The 16,490-nt window shown below is 32.3% G+C and overlaps 2 protein-coding genes and 1 long non-coding RNA gene across 3 annotated transcripts; all 3 read left to right on the forward strand.

Annotated features, from left to right (window-relative positions):
- Nucleotides 1–3,827: 3,827 nt before the first annotated feature.
- On the forward strand, nucleotides 3,828–4,021 carry LOC144569204 (uncharacterized). Its single transcript, XR_013516021.1, has 2 exons — nucleotides 3,828–3,923; nucleotides 3,954–4,021. It is a non-coding gene; the product is annotated as an uncharacterized LOC144569204 (long non-coding RNA).
- Nucleotides 4,022–6,380: 2,359 nt separating this feature from the next.
- On the forward strand, nucleotides 6,381–8,489 carry LOC144569196 (cyclin-dependent kinase B1-1-like). The gene is made up of 8 exons (XM_078319420.1): nucleotides 6,381–6,656; nucleotides 6,879–7,023; nucleotides 7,118–7,179; nucleotides 7,280–7,391; nucleotides 7,484–7,577; nucleotides 7,727–7,796; nucleotides 7,987–8,125; nucleotides 8,207–8,489. The coding sequence occupies exons 1-8, from the start codon at nucleotides 6,460–6,462 to the stop codon at nucleotides 8,297–8,299; spliced, it is 912 nt and encodes a 303-aa protein (XP_078175546.1). The 5' UTR covers nucleotides 6,381–6,459; the 3' UTR covers nucleotides 8,300–8,489.
- Nucleotides 8,490–10,556: 2,067 nt separating this feature from the next.
- LOC144548840 (putative F-box/FBD/LRR-repeat protein At4g00315) lies at nucleotides 10,557–12,235 on the forward strand. The gene is made up of 3 exons (XM_078297555.1): nucleotides 10,557–11,277; nucleotides 11,682–11,834; nucleotides 11,927–12,235. The coding sequence occupies exons 1-3, from the start codon at nucleotides 10,702–10,704 to the stop codon at nucleotides 12,107–12,109; spliced, it is 912 nt and encodes a 303-aa protein (XP_078153681.1). The 5' UTR covers nucleotides 10,557–10,701; the 3' UTR covers nucleotides 12,110–12,235.
- The last annotated feature ends 4,255 nt before the right edge of the window (nucleotides 12,236–16,490 follow it).

The following is a 16,490-nucleotide window of genomic DNA, read 5'->3' on the forward strand; positions in this document are numbered from 1 at the left end:
TGATCACGGCCTCTGGTCGTTATGATCTATCACAGACAGGATTAGCGATGCTAATCACCGTACTTATTAATTAACTAAAAAAAAAAAAATCCTGGCCGTGATTGATAATCACGGACAGAAATTGCCCATGAAGTAACAGCATTTGCCTATAGTTTGCTTGGCCGTGATTGATAGTCACGGACATAATTTTTTTTTTTTTTTTTTTTTTAAGTTAATATGTGTGATTAGTATCGCTAATTCTGGCCGTGATAAACCATAACGGCCAGAGGCCGTGATTAATCATCGTGTTTTCCCTATATCTCGAAAAAATCCAAAAGCGTTCTTCAATTTGGATATTTATTTATTATATTTTCTATTAATAAAAATTTCGGGAACATTTTGGATATTGGATCAAGATCAAAGTTGGTTCAAATTGGTCGTGTAGATATATCTCTCGAAACTTCGGGGCCTGGGAATTATTCAACTTTCTGTTACCAGTTGCTGCTGTGTGGATTTTCATAAGCAATTTATCAGGTCCTATAAATAATGAAAGCTTGTAGGAGCCAGTTGTCAGATATATCAGGTAATATTGTGCCAGCTAGAATCCAGAATCTACTCGTAGAACTCGCCAGTAAAGTGCCCTTCTAGGCTTCTAATCAGGTCCGATACATTATTTCGTCAATTGTGACTTTTATTTTTCTTGTATCTGTTTACATAAGAAATCACTTTTATTATTGTTATGGAGAGAGAAAATAATGTAAACTTAGACCGGTTTAGTACTTACATTTAAGGTCTTGTTTTATCATTTCTAATAACATTTTGAAGAACTTTCGAAATTTGATGTCGCAATTTTGTAAATTAGCACTGGTCAGACTGAAAAGAACTAGTTTGGAACGAGCATTTAGTGTTTTCTTTTCCTCTTTTTTTGGAAATCAGCACTGGTCAGACTCTTAAGAATTTGTTCGGAACGAGCATTTAGTGTTTTTTTTCCTCGCTAAAATTGTTGCTTGTATTTCCTTGAAAATTCCAAAATAATGTTTCTTTTGTAAGTATATATTTAATGAACGTCAGAGATTAAACTTATCAATTGAATATCTCTAAAATTTTCAACATTACGACTCTGATTAAGATTTTTGGTAAGATATTTTACTTTGATTTGTTTCATCAATGACTAAATCTACTTTATCATGTCATGAATTATTTGAAAAAAGTTTGGAAGTATTGGGCTTTACAGTCTCATGATATTGTGAAAAATAATAGAGGGAAAAATTGAACTCGCTAGTCATATGAGATTGGGAACATTTTTTTTCTTGAAAGAGCTCTAGGGAAGAAGCTTAAACACTGCAATTTACAAATCTTACAAAAAAAAAAAAAAAAAAAATCCACACGTACTTTTTTTTTTTTAATCTTGGACCTGACTTAATAAAACAGGAAAATCATATTTTTTCTGTTCCTAAATCTATTCACTAGTAACTCTACGTATTGTGAAGTTCGCAAATCTTAGAAACATATTACTTTTATATGACTTTTAAGCAAAGTGTATTGCTGCTCAGTTTTATTGTTAAATCAATGAAACTGGTGGAATTCCATTTTTTTTTTTTTTAAATTGGGAAACCATAATTGGAAATGAATATTTTCATAATTAAATTTGAATATAATATATTTGTTTTAATTCATACGTCACTTGGTTTTAGCATGTACTTGTGATTTGTGAATTCTCTTTAAAAAAATGTACTTGTGAAACTTTTTTTCAAAAACTAAATATAAAATTGTCAAAACTTTAGAATAAAATATTTTAAAAAATAAAAAAATTCGAAATTGTTAAAATAAAAATAAAAATGCAAATGGTCCCGTTCATATCAAATGAAATACCAAAGCTTGGAGCCTTGGATGAAATGGGACATTGGCACAATATTCAACGCTACCAAGACTTATGACGTGCGCCTCGTATTTACAGGTATTAAATATTAATTAGGCCAAAGAGCTACACTGGTAGTCGTCGAGTAGAGGCTTCAGGTATAATCATGCCGGGATGTCACTTCCATCTGAATTCGCATCCTCTGAGATATCTCAAATTTTGCGTGACTTTATGGAAAACCACAACCGTTCAAATACTTCTGCACGAATCTCAAAGCTCAAATAATCTGCCCCTGCGCTATCCCGAGTAGGCTCCGGACACGTCGATCACGAAAAATATGAGATATCTCAGAGGATACGCACTTCTTCCATCTTACCCTGCAAAAATAATGAAAATTTATATAACATTGTGTCAGGAAAAGCTAGAATCGAGAATTTGCTCGTACGACCAATGTTCTAAATATTCTATTAATAATGCAAACTTTAGTAGTTAATAGTATCCATACTAATAATGCAAACTTTAGTAACAAATATTCTATTATATATTTTCGTAAATAAAAAAGGATCAAAGAAAAAGTAAAAAAGTTACTAATAAACTCAATAATTATTTTTTTCTCTTTAACCTAGCAGATGACTCACCTCAAATTTAAAAAAAAAAAATCATCAATCAAAATCGTGCACATAAGCTATTTTGTATTTTATTTATATTCAAATAAAAGTTCAATTTATTTAAATCCTCATTTTCACTTTTACATGCGTGCGTGAAAAAGATAACCTGTATTTTCACATAAGCTAATGTTCATGTGCCACACAACGCACGCAGACTTCACCACATGCGTGCCCAAATTTAAATAAATTGAACTTTTATTTGAACATAACAAAAACTGTACAACTGGAAATATTATATTATTAGGCTACGTTATTACATCGGCCTGGGATAAGCACTGTGGAATAACAAGTTATCCTTTGTTATGATACTGCTAAACACAATTTTTTATACAGTTTCTTCACAAAATGATTGCTAGTGTTCTCAATGCAGAGACGCCCAACAAAATTACAATTAACAAAATATGTGAAACTACTTGTATGGGGCAGTATCATCTGCGGAGTTTTTCCGTGCGGAGCTTTTAATCTGGTCCGTTCGTTTCGAATCGGATGGACCAGATTAGATCTTGCCCGAATTTAAAAAAAAACTCAAAATTTGGTGAACCCTTAATCCAGTCCGTCCGATCCGAAACGAACGGACCAGATTAGCTAATGTAGTTATTCCTTCCATCTATCTTGCTTTGTTGTCCTCACGCTGCAGAAATGAGAAACCGCATTAGTATATTTTTTTCACTAAGCAGTGATGTTTAGACATCTAATATGATGTTGGAAAAAGCATATGTTGTTTGTAAAAGGTCATATTGCATTTTTATTGTGATTTTTGAGCCGTTGAAATCTTATATAACTGATTGGTTTTTCAATTTTTGATTTGGAGTTGAAACCTTAACTATGTCTTTTTTACCAGGCTTGAACAACTTTGATTTTTATTTTGTTGTTTGGTACCTTTGCATGTTTTTGAGAAAGTTGAGGGTTGTGGTTACAATCCGAATACTGGTACCCATCAGTAGTAGTATAGTTTAGATGTTGGTATATTATTTTAGATCTCCAAGAATTTATTGTGAGGAAAATATATATGATACAGAGAGTATAATCCGTTAAATTCATACTAGTATCATAGGTAAAAGGTTATATTAGAAAAATGTGCACATAAAGCCTTACGAAGGTTACTGGTTTACATATGCCAGAAAGGTAAACCTGAAAAGGAATTGGATATTATAAAGTCAAGATTTCCGAAGATCATGAGCCTAATGTCGTGACCTGCATCACTCTTATAATTCGACTTTGCAAGAAAGGTGAAATTGAGAAGGCATTAGCTTTTCTAGGTGACATGATTTTCAAAGGACATGAACGTAATGTGATGATTGTGATGACCTACAAAGCTATTACAGATGGGTTGTGCAACCAAAGGGCATGAGTCTAATGTCGACTTACAGATGGGCTGTGCAATAAAGGGGTAAGTGAGGAGGTATGGGGTTTTCTTGGTAGATGTCATGATTTCCAAAAGGCTTGAGCCTGATGTCATGATTTCCAAAAGGCTTGAGCCTAATGTCATGACCTACAACGCTCTTATAGATGGATTTCAAGAAAAAGAAAAAGGAAACTGAGAAGGTATCGGATTCTCTCAATGACATGATTTACGAAGGGCATGCACCTATGACACTCTAATTACTGGGTTGTGTTAGAAAGGTGAAACTGAGAAAGCATTGGATTTTCTACAAATCATAATTTGCAAAGGGAATGAGCATAATGTCCTGGCCTACAACATCCTTACAGTTGGGTTATTGTCGAAAGGTGAAACTGAGAAGGCATTGGGTTTTCTACAAATCTTAATTTCCAAAGGGAACACTTATAAATGAGTTGTGCAAGGATGGTGCAATTGATAAGGCATTGGATTTTTCACATTATATGATTTCTAAGTCGAGCATCTATATTAGCTTTTAGAAAATAAATTGAACATCTACAACAAATTTCAGAATATAGTTTTGTGAAATATATATAAGAAAAAAAAAGATGGGATGAATATCTCGACACATGATTGTGATAACCTACAAAGCTATTACAGATGGGTTGTGCAACCAAAGGGCATGAGTCTAATGTCGACTTACAGATGGACTTGTATGCATTTATGCGCACCAACACATCCTACTATTTTTTTTTAATTAAAAAAGCTTCATAAGTTATGTTTAATGTATTTAATTTTTGAGAGATCCTATTACATATTTTTTGGTGACACCAAATTACATTCTCAATTTTCAAAATTTTTAAAGTTCAAATAGTCGATCCAAACCGTTCAAAATAATGGATATATTAAAATGTGATTGCAGATCAAATTTTATATTTTTTGAAATTTTTTTACTATTTATTAAGTATTTTACAAAATTACTATATTCAGACAATTGAATTTTTGTACATATCTTAATAAATAGTAAAAAAATTCAAAAAAAAATGTAAAATTTAATCCAAAAACACATTTTAACATATCCATCATGTTGAACGATTTGGATCAACTGTTTTGATTTCGAAAATATAGAGTGTAATCCGTGTCATCAAAAAAGGGTGTAATTGGATCCCTCCTCTTAATTTTTATTATTTTTTACTGTTTGACTTTAATGAAAGTAAATCTATTTTGACAGTTCGAATTCATCATTTAAATTCAATCTGATAGGTTTTCAAGTTATGTTCATCAAATCTCTTGTAAGCTTAAAAAATCATAAATTGGAGCTGAAGAACATCGCAAATCTACTCATAAATATAAATTAGTACGTAATATTTGATATTGACACTTAGAAGTTATAAATTGAATTATTTAAATCCAACAAACTTGATCATCACCAACTTGCAATAATAAAAAGAGAAACGTCACTGTCGTAACGCTGAAAATAATTTTAAAAAATTTCATAAATAAAACAGATGTAAAATTAAATTTAAGTTTAACAGTTGTAATTAATTGCTAATAATGAAAAATACAGATACTCTAATAAATCTTCAATTGTTGCCTACAAAGAATTTTGCAGGTAACATTTGAGTATTTGAGAATCGACACTCTATAAAAATAAATTTGCAGGGAATTCGTATCATCTTAGGTAACCGAATATTTTTTTTCGGATCTGAATTGTTTAATTAGAATCTACACGATTATTAAAGCGGCTCTGTATGTTCTATCTCAGACTGAATTAATTGGGATTCTAATCGGACGACTGTGATCCAAACAAAAATATTTTGTTACCTCAGAGGATATAGATTCTACAAGCAGGAACCTAGAAAGTAGCTCAACCCTGCTCCGTTTGGATCTGAACCGTCCAATCAGAATCTACACGACTATTAAAGCAGTCCCATGCATTCCACCTTTGATTGGATGGCCTTGATTCAAACATAAATATTATGTTACCTAAGAGATATAGATTCTACGAGCACGAATATGAAAAGTAGCTCAACCTCACACGAGTTCAGATCCAGTAAAGTAATTCAAAGATTGAGTTTTAAATCGGAACCGTTCGATTCGAATCCGAGATAATCTATCCAAAATGGAGCACACACATTTCGAGAGATGAATTCGAAATCTAGAGCGACGGATTCAAATCGGACGGTACCGATCCAAAATCCAAAGATTGAGTTACTTTAGGGGAACGGGACCCAACCTCACATGGAGGCACGCCTCCATTCAAATTTCAAACAATTGGACCGTTCTTTAGATCTATCTGAATATTTCTTTTTACATTCCAGACGTCAGATTCTTTGATGCTTTTACGTACTAATCTTCCCTCTAGCAAACTACTGTCAGGAATACTTATTCAACCCACCACACCATAGCAAGGCGCTCATCAGTTACAAACTTCACACACAATAATTTTTAATTCCAGTTATCTTTTGGGCCCAAGGCCCATTTATCCTGCACAGCCCATATTAAATTCTCGTACTATACTATACACGCCGTTCTCCTCTCTTTTCCCTCTCACCTCCATTTCAAAAAAAACAAAACAAAAAAAAAAACAAGAAACCCTAGTTGGAGAAGAAGCAATGGAGAAGTACGAGAAGCTGGAGAAGGTAGGAGAAGGGACCTACGGCAAGGTGTACAAGGCGAAAGACAATGTGTCAGGTCAACTGGTGGCGTTGAAGAAGACCCGACTGGAGATGGACGAAGAAGGAATCCCTCCCACCGCGCTCCGTGAGATTTCTATTCTCCAGTTGCTATCCAAGAGCATTTACGTTGTCAGGTATTTCAAGGATCTCCTTTTTATTTTTCTTGAGAAAAGCAAATTTAGGTGTTTTTGGTTGTTAATTGACAAGAAAAAGTTGGGTTCTTTCATAAATGTTAGATTTTTCTCAATTGTTGGTCAAAATCATGCAAGAGAAAAGAAACAAAAATGAAGCAAATTATTTTGTATGGAAAGAATTTTCTTGGCTGTCTTGATTTTCAAGTTGTTCTTTAATTGTAGGTTGCTGTGTGTGGAGCATGTGGAGAAAAATGGGAAGCAGCTTCTTTATCTTGTTTTCGAGTTTTTAGACACCGATTTGAAAAAGTTTATTGATTCTCACAGGAGAGGCCCCAGTCCAAGACCGATACCTCCTACTGTGATTAAGGTATTTGTTTTAAAAGATTATATGATATTTGTGGCTAAGTTTGTTAAATTCGGATTGATTTAACTTTTCCCGATTTATTTAAATTTATTTGCAGAGTTTCTTGTATCAATTGTTGAAAGGCGTGGCCCACTGTCATAGCCACGGTGTGCTTCATAGGTTGTTAAATTTGCAATAGGGGCAATATTCTTGAAATTGGTGTTGAGAAACTAATATTTGAAAATTAATGTTTTTCTTTCTTTTCTTTTATAATGAGCAGGGATTTAAAACCGCAAAACCTCTTAGTTGACAAAGAGAAAGGTATACTAAAAATTGCTGATTTAGGTCTTGGTCGTGCTTTTACCATTCCTCTCAAAAGCTACACTCACGAGGTAATAAATTGAAATATCTTTACAACCTAATTCTAATTTATCGTTTCTATTTTTGCTCACTCGATTATATTTTTGAACCTTTTCAATTGTAGATTGTTACATTGTGGTACCGAGCTCCTGAGGTATTGCTTGGTACAACACACTATTCCACTGGCGTTGATATGTGGTCCGTTGGATGTATATTTGGTACGCTTACTTTCTCTTCTCTAGGAACTCATTTTTGTACCTGCGGGGCCCACAAAATCAATGCTTAAGAACCTGTCTGGTTGTGTTTTCTTTGGTCAATGCTCAAGTGCCTAAAATTGCCAATTCTATTTTTCAATGTGTTCATGCAGCTGAAATGGCAAGAAGACAAGCTCTTTTTCCTGGTGACTCGGAGTTACAGCAGCTGCTTCACATTTTCAGGTACCAAGTATTCACATAGTGGTACCAGTACGGGTTATGGTTTAGTCTTTCCTTTATGTCGATTTGATGTTGCACATTCATTAAATGTTAACTCTACCTGTTTATGGAAAGTGTATTCATAATCTCCTGTTTGAAATTTGATTTAATGATTTGAACTCAACTTGCGCAATCAAAATTTGCGAATCTAAAGGATGTTAGGTACACCGACAGAGAAGGAATGGCCTGGAGTTACTGCTCTAAGAGACTGGCATGACTACCCGCAGTGGAAGCCACAGAGCCTGGCACGAGCTGTACCGACTCTTGAACCTGAAGGTGTTGATCTCCTCTCGGTAAGTACCAAAATAAATATTGTTCTTGTACCTCTTTTGTTGTAGTTTTTCTTAATGCTTTTTATGAAACAAAAAATACAGAAAATGCTTCGGTTTGATTCGGCTGAGAGGATATCGGCAAAGGAAGCAATGGAGCATCCTTACTTTGATGGGATAGACAAGTCCCAATTTTAGTTCATCATAGTTTGAATGGAATATGTATTTAGTTCATCATATATAACTTATTTGTGCTGATTAATAAGCATTAATCATGTTAGTATGGAGATGTTTTTCATATTTTTGCCTTATTATTTACTGTATGATATGATATGATATGAGCAAATTTGAACAAATTCAATGCTACAACTTTGCTTATTTTCCTTTTGAATAGTTGAATGCCACTAAAACTGCCGGAGAATCGAATATCAGATTTGAAATAATTTGTTCTTTCTCCGAAAAGAAAAGAAAAAATCTCATAATTTCACTATCAGGTTTGAACCAAGCCAGTTATTACGGTTTAATTAGATCAAAATTAATGCAATATATATTGAGAGGTTGGTTAATATCAAAAATTTTGTTCTTAGGTCATGAAACAAACGTTTTAGTTTTTACATTTTTAAAGTTCAAACGGTCAATCCAAACTGTTCCACGTTCGATCTATAATAAAATAGCTTGGAGACTAAATTTTATATTTTTTGAAATTTTTTATTATTTATTAAGCCAATTTTATAATCGTTGTTTTCAATAATTCAGAAATTTTGCATTGTTTATTAAAATCAGCGATTTCAAAACTAACTTAATAAACAATAAAATAATTTCAAAAAATGTAGAATTTGGTTTGCAAGCACATTTTAATATAGAGACTGCATCTAACAGTTTGGATCGACTATTTGGACTTTGAAAATAAAAAAACCAATTGATTGCATGATAAATCTATAATAATCAATTGATTGTTATTCTTCTTTTACGAAGTATTGCTTGCATGCTATAATAATAATAAAAACCAATTGATTGTTAAATCTATAATAATTATTCGATAACAAAAATTGACTGTTATTCTTCTTTTACGAAGTATTGCTTGCATGATAAATTGATGTTTTCCTAATTAATAAAGGCATATGCTTATAGGATATATATTGATCATTTCTATATTTTGAGGCTTATGAATCAAACCTCAAGATCATTAATAAAATGAACACATATCCAAGCAAAAATTGATTTCTACCATTTATATTTAAATATCAGAACGCAAAATATTTATCATGCGCATGCACTCAAAAATTAAAACATCATTTATATTCGGATATATTTTGATCATTTCTAGATTTTGAGGCTATTTATATTCGGATATATTTTGATCATTTCTAGATTTTGAGGCTCATGAATCAAAACTCAACATCATTAAGAAGATGAACAAACATCCAAGAAAAATATATATATTTCTACCATTTAAATTCAGATATCATGTGCATCCACCCAAAAATTAAGAGTCCGCGTAAAATTCAAATTTGGGCCATTAATTTGAATTGTTAAACATAATAAATCTATAATAATCAATGCTCAAGTACCCGCGGACAGATTTGTAATTTTTTTTATTTAGAATTAAATGCCATATTTATAATCTTCTAAAGACAAATAGAAACATCAACTCCGTGTTTTCTGCTCGTTTCTTAAAATTTAGTATAATTTTAGTTTTAGTTTTTTTTCACATCAATTTTATTTACAATCCGGCATGGTATTAATTTATTACCTTCTCCCTTCATGATTATTGGTCATGCTCATATATTTAGAGCATGTTTGGCTACCAGACGGAAACGGAAATGGATTTGAATTCGAATCCAATTTGAATGGCCGAGACACTGTGTACGTGGAAAAAAAAAATCATTCTAAGTGAATTTTTTTTTTTCTACGAACACAGTGGCAGTCGAACAGACCCTTGTAATCTAGAATTTTTGGTCATGACCAAGGCAATTCCATGAGTGTTTCATTATTTTTTTATCATAATAAATTATTTGGGACAGTTCACATTAATTAATTAGCTAAGATAATTACAATTTATTAATAATAAATTATTATGTCATTAGTAATCTGGGAAATTTCATATTTTATACTAACGCCTGCTTTATTTCTTCAATTCAGATTTTACAATTCTTAAAAGCTTTGTTGAAAGACATTTTAATTCAAATCTGCTCCTAATGTGTCAAGTCATAATTTATAAAGCTTTGTTGAAAGACAACCGTTTCTACGGAATTCAAATCTGCTCCTCTTCTATTTTTCTGCCTGAACTTTCTAAAATGAATTACACGGCTTTAATTACATTTGATTCATTTTAATATATTATGTTAATATAAAAGAAAAAATTAATTAAAGCCATGTGATTAATTTTAAACTAGTCGAATGAAATGAAATAATATAAGGTTGCTCCCTTTCTTAAAAAAATGAGTAGATTTGACTCAGCAAGTTTAAATGAGCTAGAAAAGGTCTTGAAATTTCAACTGTTCGTTCATTCAGTCCTTCTCAATCACAAGGCCTCAAAATTGGATCGTATCATTATCAAATCATGGTATGACCATTCTCACAATACGGCTGCTGTGAGAATGTGGATATGCCATGCTCTAAGGTGTAACCCACGAGAGTTAGAGATAGTATACAGTGGATCTAGTAAATTGCATATGGCCCAATCCATTTTCACTTGTGCTTCACTAGAATATTTAGGTTTCCAGCTTGTGAGCGATGAAGGATTGGAATTTGTCATACCAAAGATCATAAACCTTCCTCGACTCCGAAGTTTATGGGTCGGCAGAGTAGCTCTTGGTGAAGAATTTATTCATACTTTCTTTTCAGCTTGCCCTATTCTGGAGGTGCTTGATTTGTTAGAGTGCGATATAGGTTTTTCTGATATTTATTCTCAGAAGCTGCAGTCTCTGATTATTGAACGTTGCTATGTGAAGAAAATGCTTTGCATATCCACCCCCAACCTTGACTATTTGGAGATATGTTTTAGAAAGGAGACAGTAGCAAAAGGAGTTGTACTACAAGAAATGGGATCCCTTTATGAAGCCGACTTCTCATTTGAATTGGACATAGCTAATATTCCAAGGGAGTTTGTGCTTCTCTCTAAGATTTCAAATGTAACAAGTCTTCGATTGGGAGGCTCAGGTGTAGTTCTAAAGGTATGGTGTCGTATGTTTCTCTGGCAGACTGTTGTATTATTTGAAGCGAGCTTCCTTCATTAAGTAACCAAGGATAGCTTAAATGACACATATGTATAAAGTACCTGAACATTTTAATTTCATACAAGTTAAAGGTCACCATTGAAGAACATTAGTCAAAAATAGTAACAATTAGTCAGAGCTGAAACATGCAAATCTAAAACTAGTAAAATTAATAGCTCTCATACTACGTATGGCACTGTTCAAACTTCAAACCAATCTATATATGTTGTTTGGCCTTTTAAGTTTAGTTTTCTGTTTTTTAGTCTATGTAGTCGTACTTATTTTTAATTGCTTTGTAGTACATGATTAATTCTTCCAAGCAGTGGAAGTATTCTTACTTATCTTGTGTCTCGATATATTAGGCACTTTTGGAAAAAGAAGTACCAAATTGCTCGACATTTCATAATCTGACGTATTTATATATTGATGGATTATGCATCATTGATGATTTTGATTTGGTAGCCAGATTCTTCTGTCTTTTACCAAATCTCGAGGATCTTGTGCTGAGAAATGCGGTACTACTAATTCAAGTTTTTTTTATTTTATTTTGGAATGCATAGCATAATTTATCATTTTTTGTTCTAAAGCATGTCTTTGTTAATTGAAGGCGAAGAAAATTGCCACGGGGGAAGGGAGAGGTGATTTGGCAAGGGGAACTTTGAAAAGCAAATGCCTGAAGACCGTTGAAATTCAATGTCCGGAGGGTAGTAACGTGCGTCAACTCGAAAGGGTATTGCTTGCTAGCATTGAGGATCCCTATAGAGTTCGTATTATTTTGTCAAGTTACTGATAACATTTGTCGGAAGGTGTCAAGGGATTCTCTGTCTTTATGTTTCTGTCAAATTTCTCTCTACAAACTGTCTGATTTTGAGTTGTGTTATCCAGCTTTGTGCTTATGCTACTAATAGGCTGGTTGTTAGTAGTGTTTAGTTGGTTTTTTTTTTATGGTTGTTTTTGTGATATATATCACTAGGAAATGTGATGGCGGTTCATTTGCTTGTGTAATGTTGGGTTGTAGGTACGTAGATCTATGGTAAAGACTGGTATTAGCTTGGTACCAAATACTTAACTTTGTAGGTCTCGTTCTGGTAATGAAATCGTTGGTGTTAAATCACTTTTATAAAAAAAAAAATGTCTGTTCTTTGTTTTAAACTTTTGGAATGTAGTAACTAAATCAAGTCTAGTGCAGAACTCTCTGTAAGATGTTCTTTCTGATGTCACTTGAACTCTTCTATGTCCCTGTTTGCTTTGTCATAACTTTTTTTCCTGTATTTTAATTATGAGAAAAAATAAAAAACAGTGCCAATTTTAACTTTTTTCCTGTTTGCTATTTTACTATTCATGATTATTTCGTCAATGAGGATAGTTCAAATGCATCATGATTGTGTGTTCCAATTATACTTCACATCCTTGTCTCTATTTTTTAAAGTCTGAATGGTCGATTCAAATTGTTCAATGTGATTTTCATTATAAAATATACTTGGAGGCCAAATTTTGTATTTTTTTTTTAAAGTTTTTGCTACTTTTTTTAGATAGATACAATATCATTGTTCCGGGATATTCCGGACCATCTAAAAAAGTGATATTGTACCTATCTACAAAAATAGTAAAAAAATTCAAATAATATAAAATTTGGTATCCAAGTATATATTATTATGAAGATTATGTTGAGTAATTCGGATCGACTGTTTGGACTTTGAAAAATAGAAATAATGATGTGGAGCATAATTGAAACACAATCATGGTGCATTTAACCTTCCCTCTTGAATGGGTTGAGTTTGGGTTTACTCTTCTTAAATTCAGACCGAGTTCAAACAGGCTTTGCAGACTTCATAAATTGAATCGAGCCGAGTTTGGACTCAAACCCATATAGGAGTCTGGATCCCCTGAAGTAATCCAACTTTTGGGTTTGAATTGGGATCTTCTGATTTGAATCTGTTACTCGAAATTGTTTTAGGATTTAGATTCGTTGTTTGGGATGTGTACGCTCCACTTCGAATGGATTATCGTAAATTGAAATGGACTGTCCTGATTTAAAACTAAAAAATTGAATTACTTTAATTCCTCATTAACAGGCCTAGCTAGGACACATATTTCTACCATTTAAATTCAAATATCAAAACTCACAACATTTATCATGTGTCCACGTAAAAATCGAATTCGGGCCATTTGTAATTTTGTATGTTGTTATATATTATGTATCTATGATAATCAAAATATTCGGTTAGCTTGTGGGTCAAAACATGGACAAACACTTATGCTTAAAAACTACTTGTTATTATATTTTAAAAGCTCGAATCAAATCTATATAGATTATATCAAATTGATGTAGAATTTTAATAAAAGTGCATTTCCATAATATGACGTACGCATAACGATATCCATAATACGTAGCATAAATTGGTTTGTAGTTTGTACTATGAATTAATATTTTCATTTATAAAGTTCAAAATGATTATGAACATACATGATCTTCATATGAAAATGTGATTGTAGATTAAATTTTACATTTTTAGATTTTTTGTTTTACTATTTTAATGTAGGTAAAATCACTTGATCTAAAAATTCTAAATCGTTCAAAATAGTAATTATGACTGAATAATAAATTTAATATTTCCATAATATAATATAAGGTATGCATAGTAGTGTTCATATGAAATCGTCATACGTATGCAAAGCAGTGTTCATAATAAAACATTTTTTTTTTTGTTAAACTTCTAATTTTTTGGCCTATTGGAATATCTACATTTTTCGTGGCTTATAAATGGAACCAAATTTCATTTATTTTTTATTTCTCTTAAATTTTATTATTTAATGATTTTTTTGCATGAAATTCTACTAATAAAAATAAGTTATAAACTATATAATAGAATTTGAAATTCATTGAATTTCTCAAAGAGATCCATACAATTATCGAATCAAATTAATCCTAACTCGCTAAATTTATCAAACCCGTTTAACAAATAAGGAACAATTGAAAATCCATTAAATAAAAAGGAGCCAACCTAAGAAAAAATGGCCTTTCGAAGAATTGGCAGCCGAAAATGCTGTGACGATGGAGCTCCATTAGATGAATCCAATAGCCATTGAAAAAAATGATAGAGAGAGACACATTTGGCAAAATAATAATATTTAATAAATAAATAAAGACATGGCTATCAATGGAAAAAATAAACTACAATACTACTAAGGAGACTCAACTTTCAAATTATCAACGAGTTAAAATTATTATTTTGTCGATCTCATATATGAGACTAAATCAATAATTTGGTTTCATCGAGATATTTTTTAGCACCGAATCAAATAGTTCAGTTTCTGCAATGTGTTTTCTGAAAATAACTTAAATAAAACTATCGATTTTTTCTCAGTAAAAATTGTGAAATCCGCAAATTCTGTCCTCTCATTCATCTTCTCTCTTTCATCCAAGCCCCCGTTAGGAAGAGGTCAATAAAACTGAACCAATTATTTGATACCACTAATTTTCCATATTGTGTGATACGGTAAATTATGACAACTCAGTGGGACTAAACTTTTAGTTCGGTTCCATTTATTGAGAACAAAAATATTAAAGAGGACTAGAGTGGAGTAGGTCCGATAGATATTAGATATACTTTGAGTTCCACAGACTCTAAGTTCGTCAAATCTGCTTTATAATCTGTGTGCTCCGCTTTAATATTCGTGCGCATATTGTAAAGCGAATCAGAGCCTATTAAGCACAAAAGTGAGATACTTCTCTCTAAAAGTGGATGCCTCAAGAAAAAAAAAAGTTGAACTGTGGTTTCATCTGGCTTTGCAAGATAAAAATCACAGCCATTTAATGCAGATCGAGTGATCCAGGATCAAAAGGTGGGCATTGTTCATTGTGTAAAAATATAAAAATAACAAGTAAAATAAATCTTCTATTTATGAATTTATAATTATGAAAGTATGCCTCTTTTCTCATACGAATTTTAGTGCACAAGGAAAAACCGGGTAAAGATTTTAACAGAGCAGTGTTAGCTTCAGACAGCGCACGGACTATAGAATCAAACCAGTGCTGTGTATGGATTTTGCGCTACATGAAGTAAATATTACTCTGTTAAAATATTTATCCAAAAAACCTTCTCAAGGAAAAATATCCAAAAGAAAGATAAATTACAATCAGTCTAAAAGCTCTTTGACAACGATTTAATCTGACAATATTAGTGCTAAATTTGACTTAGCGTAAAATGTATTTTAATAGTAGAAAAAAGTTACGTACCATTAATTATAATATTAATGTCGTTAAATATAATTATATCTCATTAAGTACGTAAGGTTGTAAACTTTGAATCGTTTGATGAATAATAAAAGTTTTATTAAATTTTCAAATTTTCGTATTATCTATGTATAAGATGTGCAAAAATATAAGTAACGTTTAAATTGTCGGATTTTATAATTATAATTTATTTTAACAGTTGTCATAAACTCATAATCGTCAAATTAATTTGTTATCAATAAATTACTATCCATAAAATGCAGCTTAATTGGTGGTCCTACAAGCTTTCCTTAGAAAGATACAGTTTTTATGCCTGGCAACGTGATATTGTCATATTGTGCAAAATATAATCGGATAAACTAATTTCACAACTTGACCCTTGAATGAAAGCGACCTATTTTCGTAAAATGAGAATATCTTCCCTGGGCTTAAAACTGATATTCCCCTCCCAGGGAATATACTTCTCGAGGGCAGTAATGTAATTTATTTTTCTTTCGAGGGTGTTACTGTATTTTTAAGCACGATTATTTTCTCTTTTTTTTCATGAGCCATTGAGGACCGAACCGGACAGCTCCAGGTTTGAGAAAGCGCAAAACAATGTGCTGATCAACAAAAACTGGAGGTGAATACATCAAGAATTGACGCCATTGGCTCCTCCTTGAGACCCCGACGCGAGCCGCGACGAAGAGGAGAAGCGATCGAGTGTTTTATTCGTAAAACTGTAAATAGAATTGTTCTATTACACCGTACCACAAGATGTGACTGGAAACTCGGTGAATGGAACCCACATTTTAATTTCATAGACCGGTTCCACTGGAACCAATATCCTCTGTTGTAACAGAATATTTCTCTTTAAACCATAACCGTCCGAACGGAATCCGGCTAATCCAGCACGAGGTGGAACACACGGAACTGCTTTAATAGTCGTCCGGAT

Source organism: Carex rostrata, chromosome 2 (assembly GCF_964058835.1).
Source record: "Carex rostrata chromosome 2, lpCarRost1.2, whole genome shotgun sequence".
NCBI lineage: Eukaryota > Viridiplantae > Streptophyta > Magnoliopsida > Poales > Cyperaceae > Carex > Carex rostrata.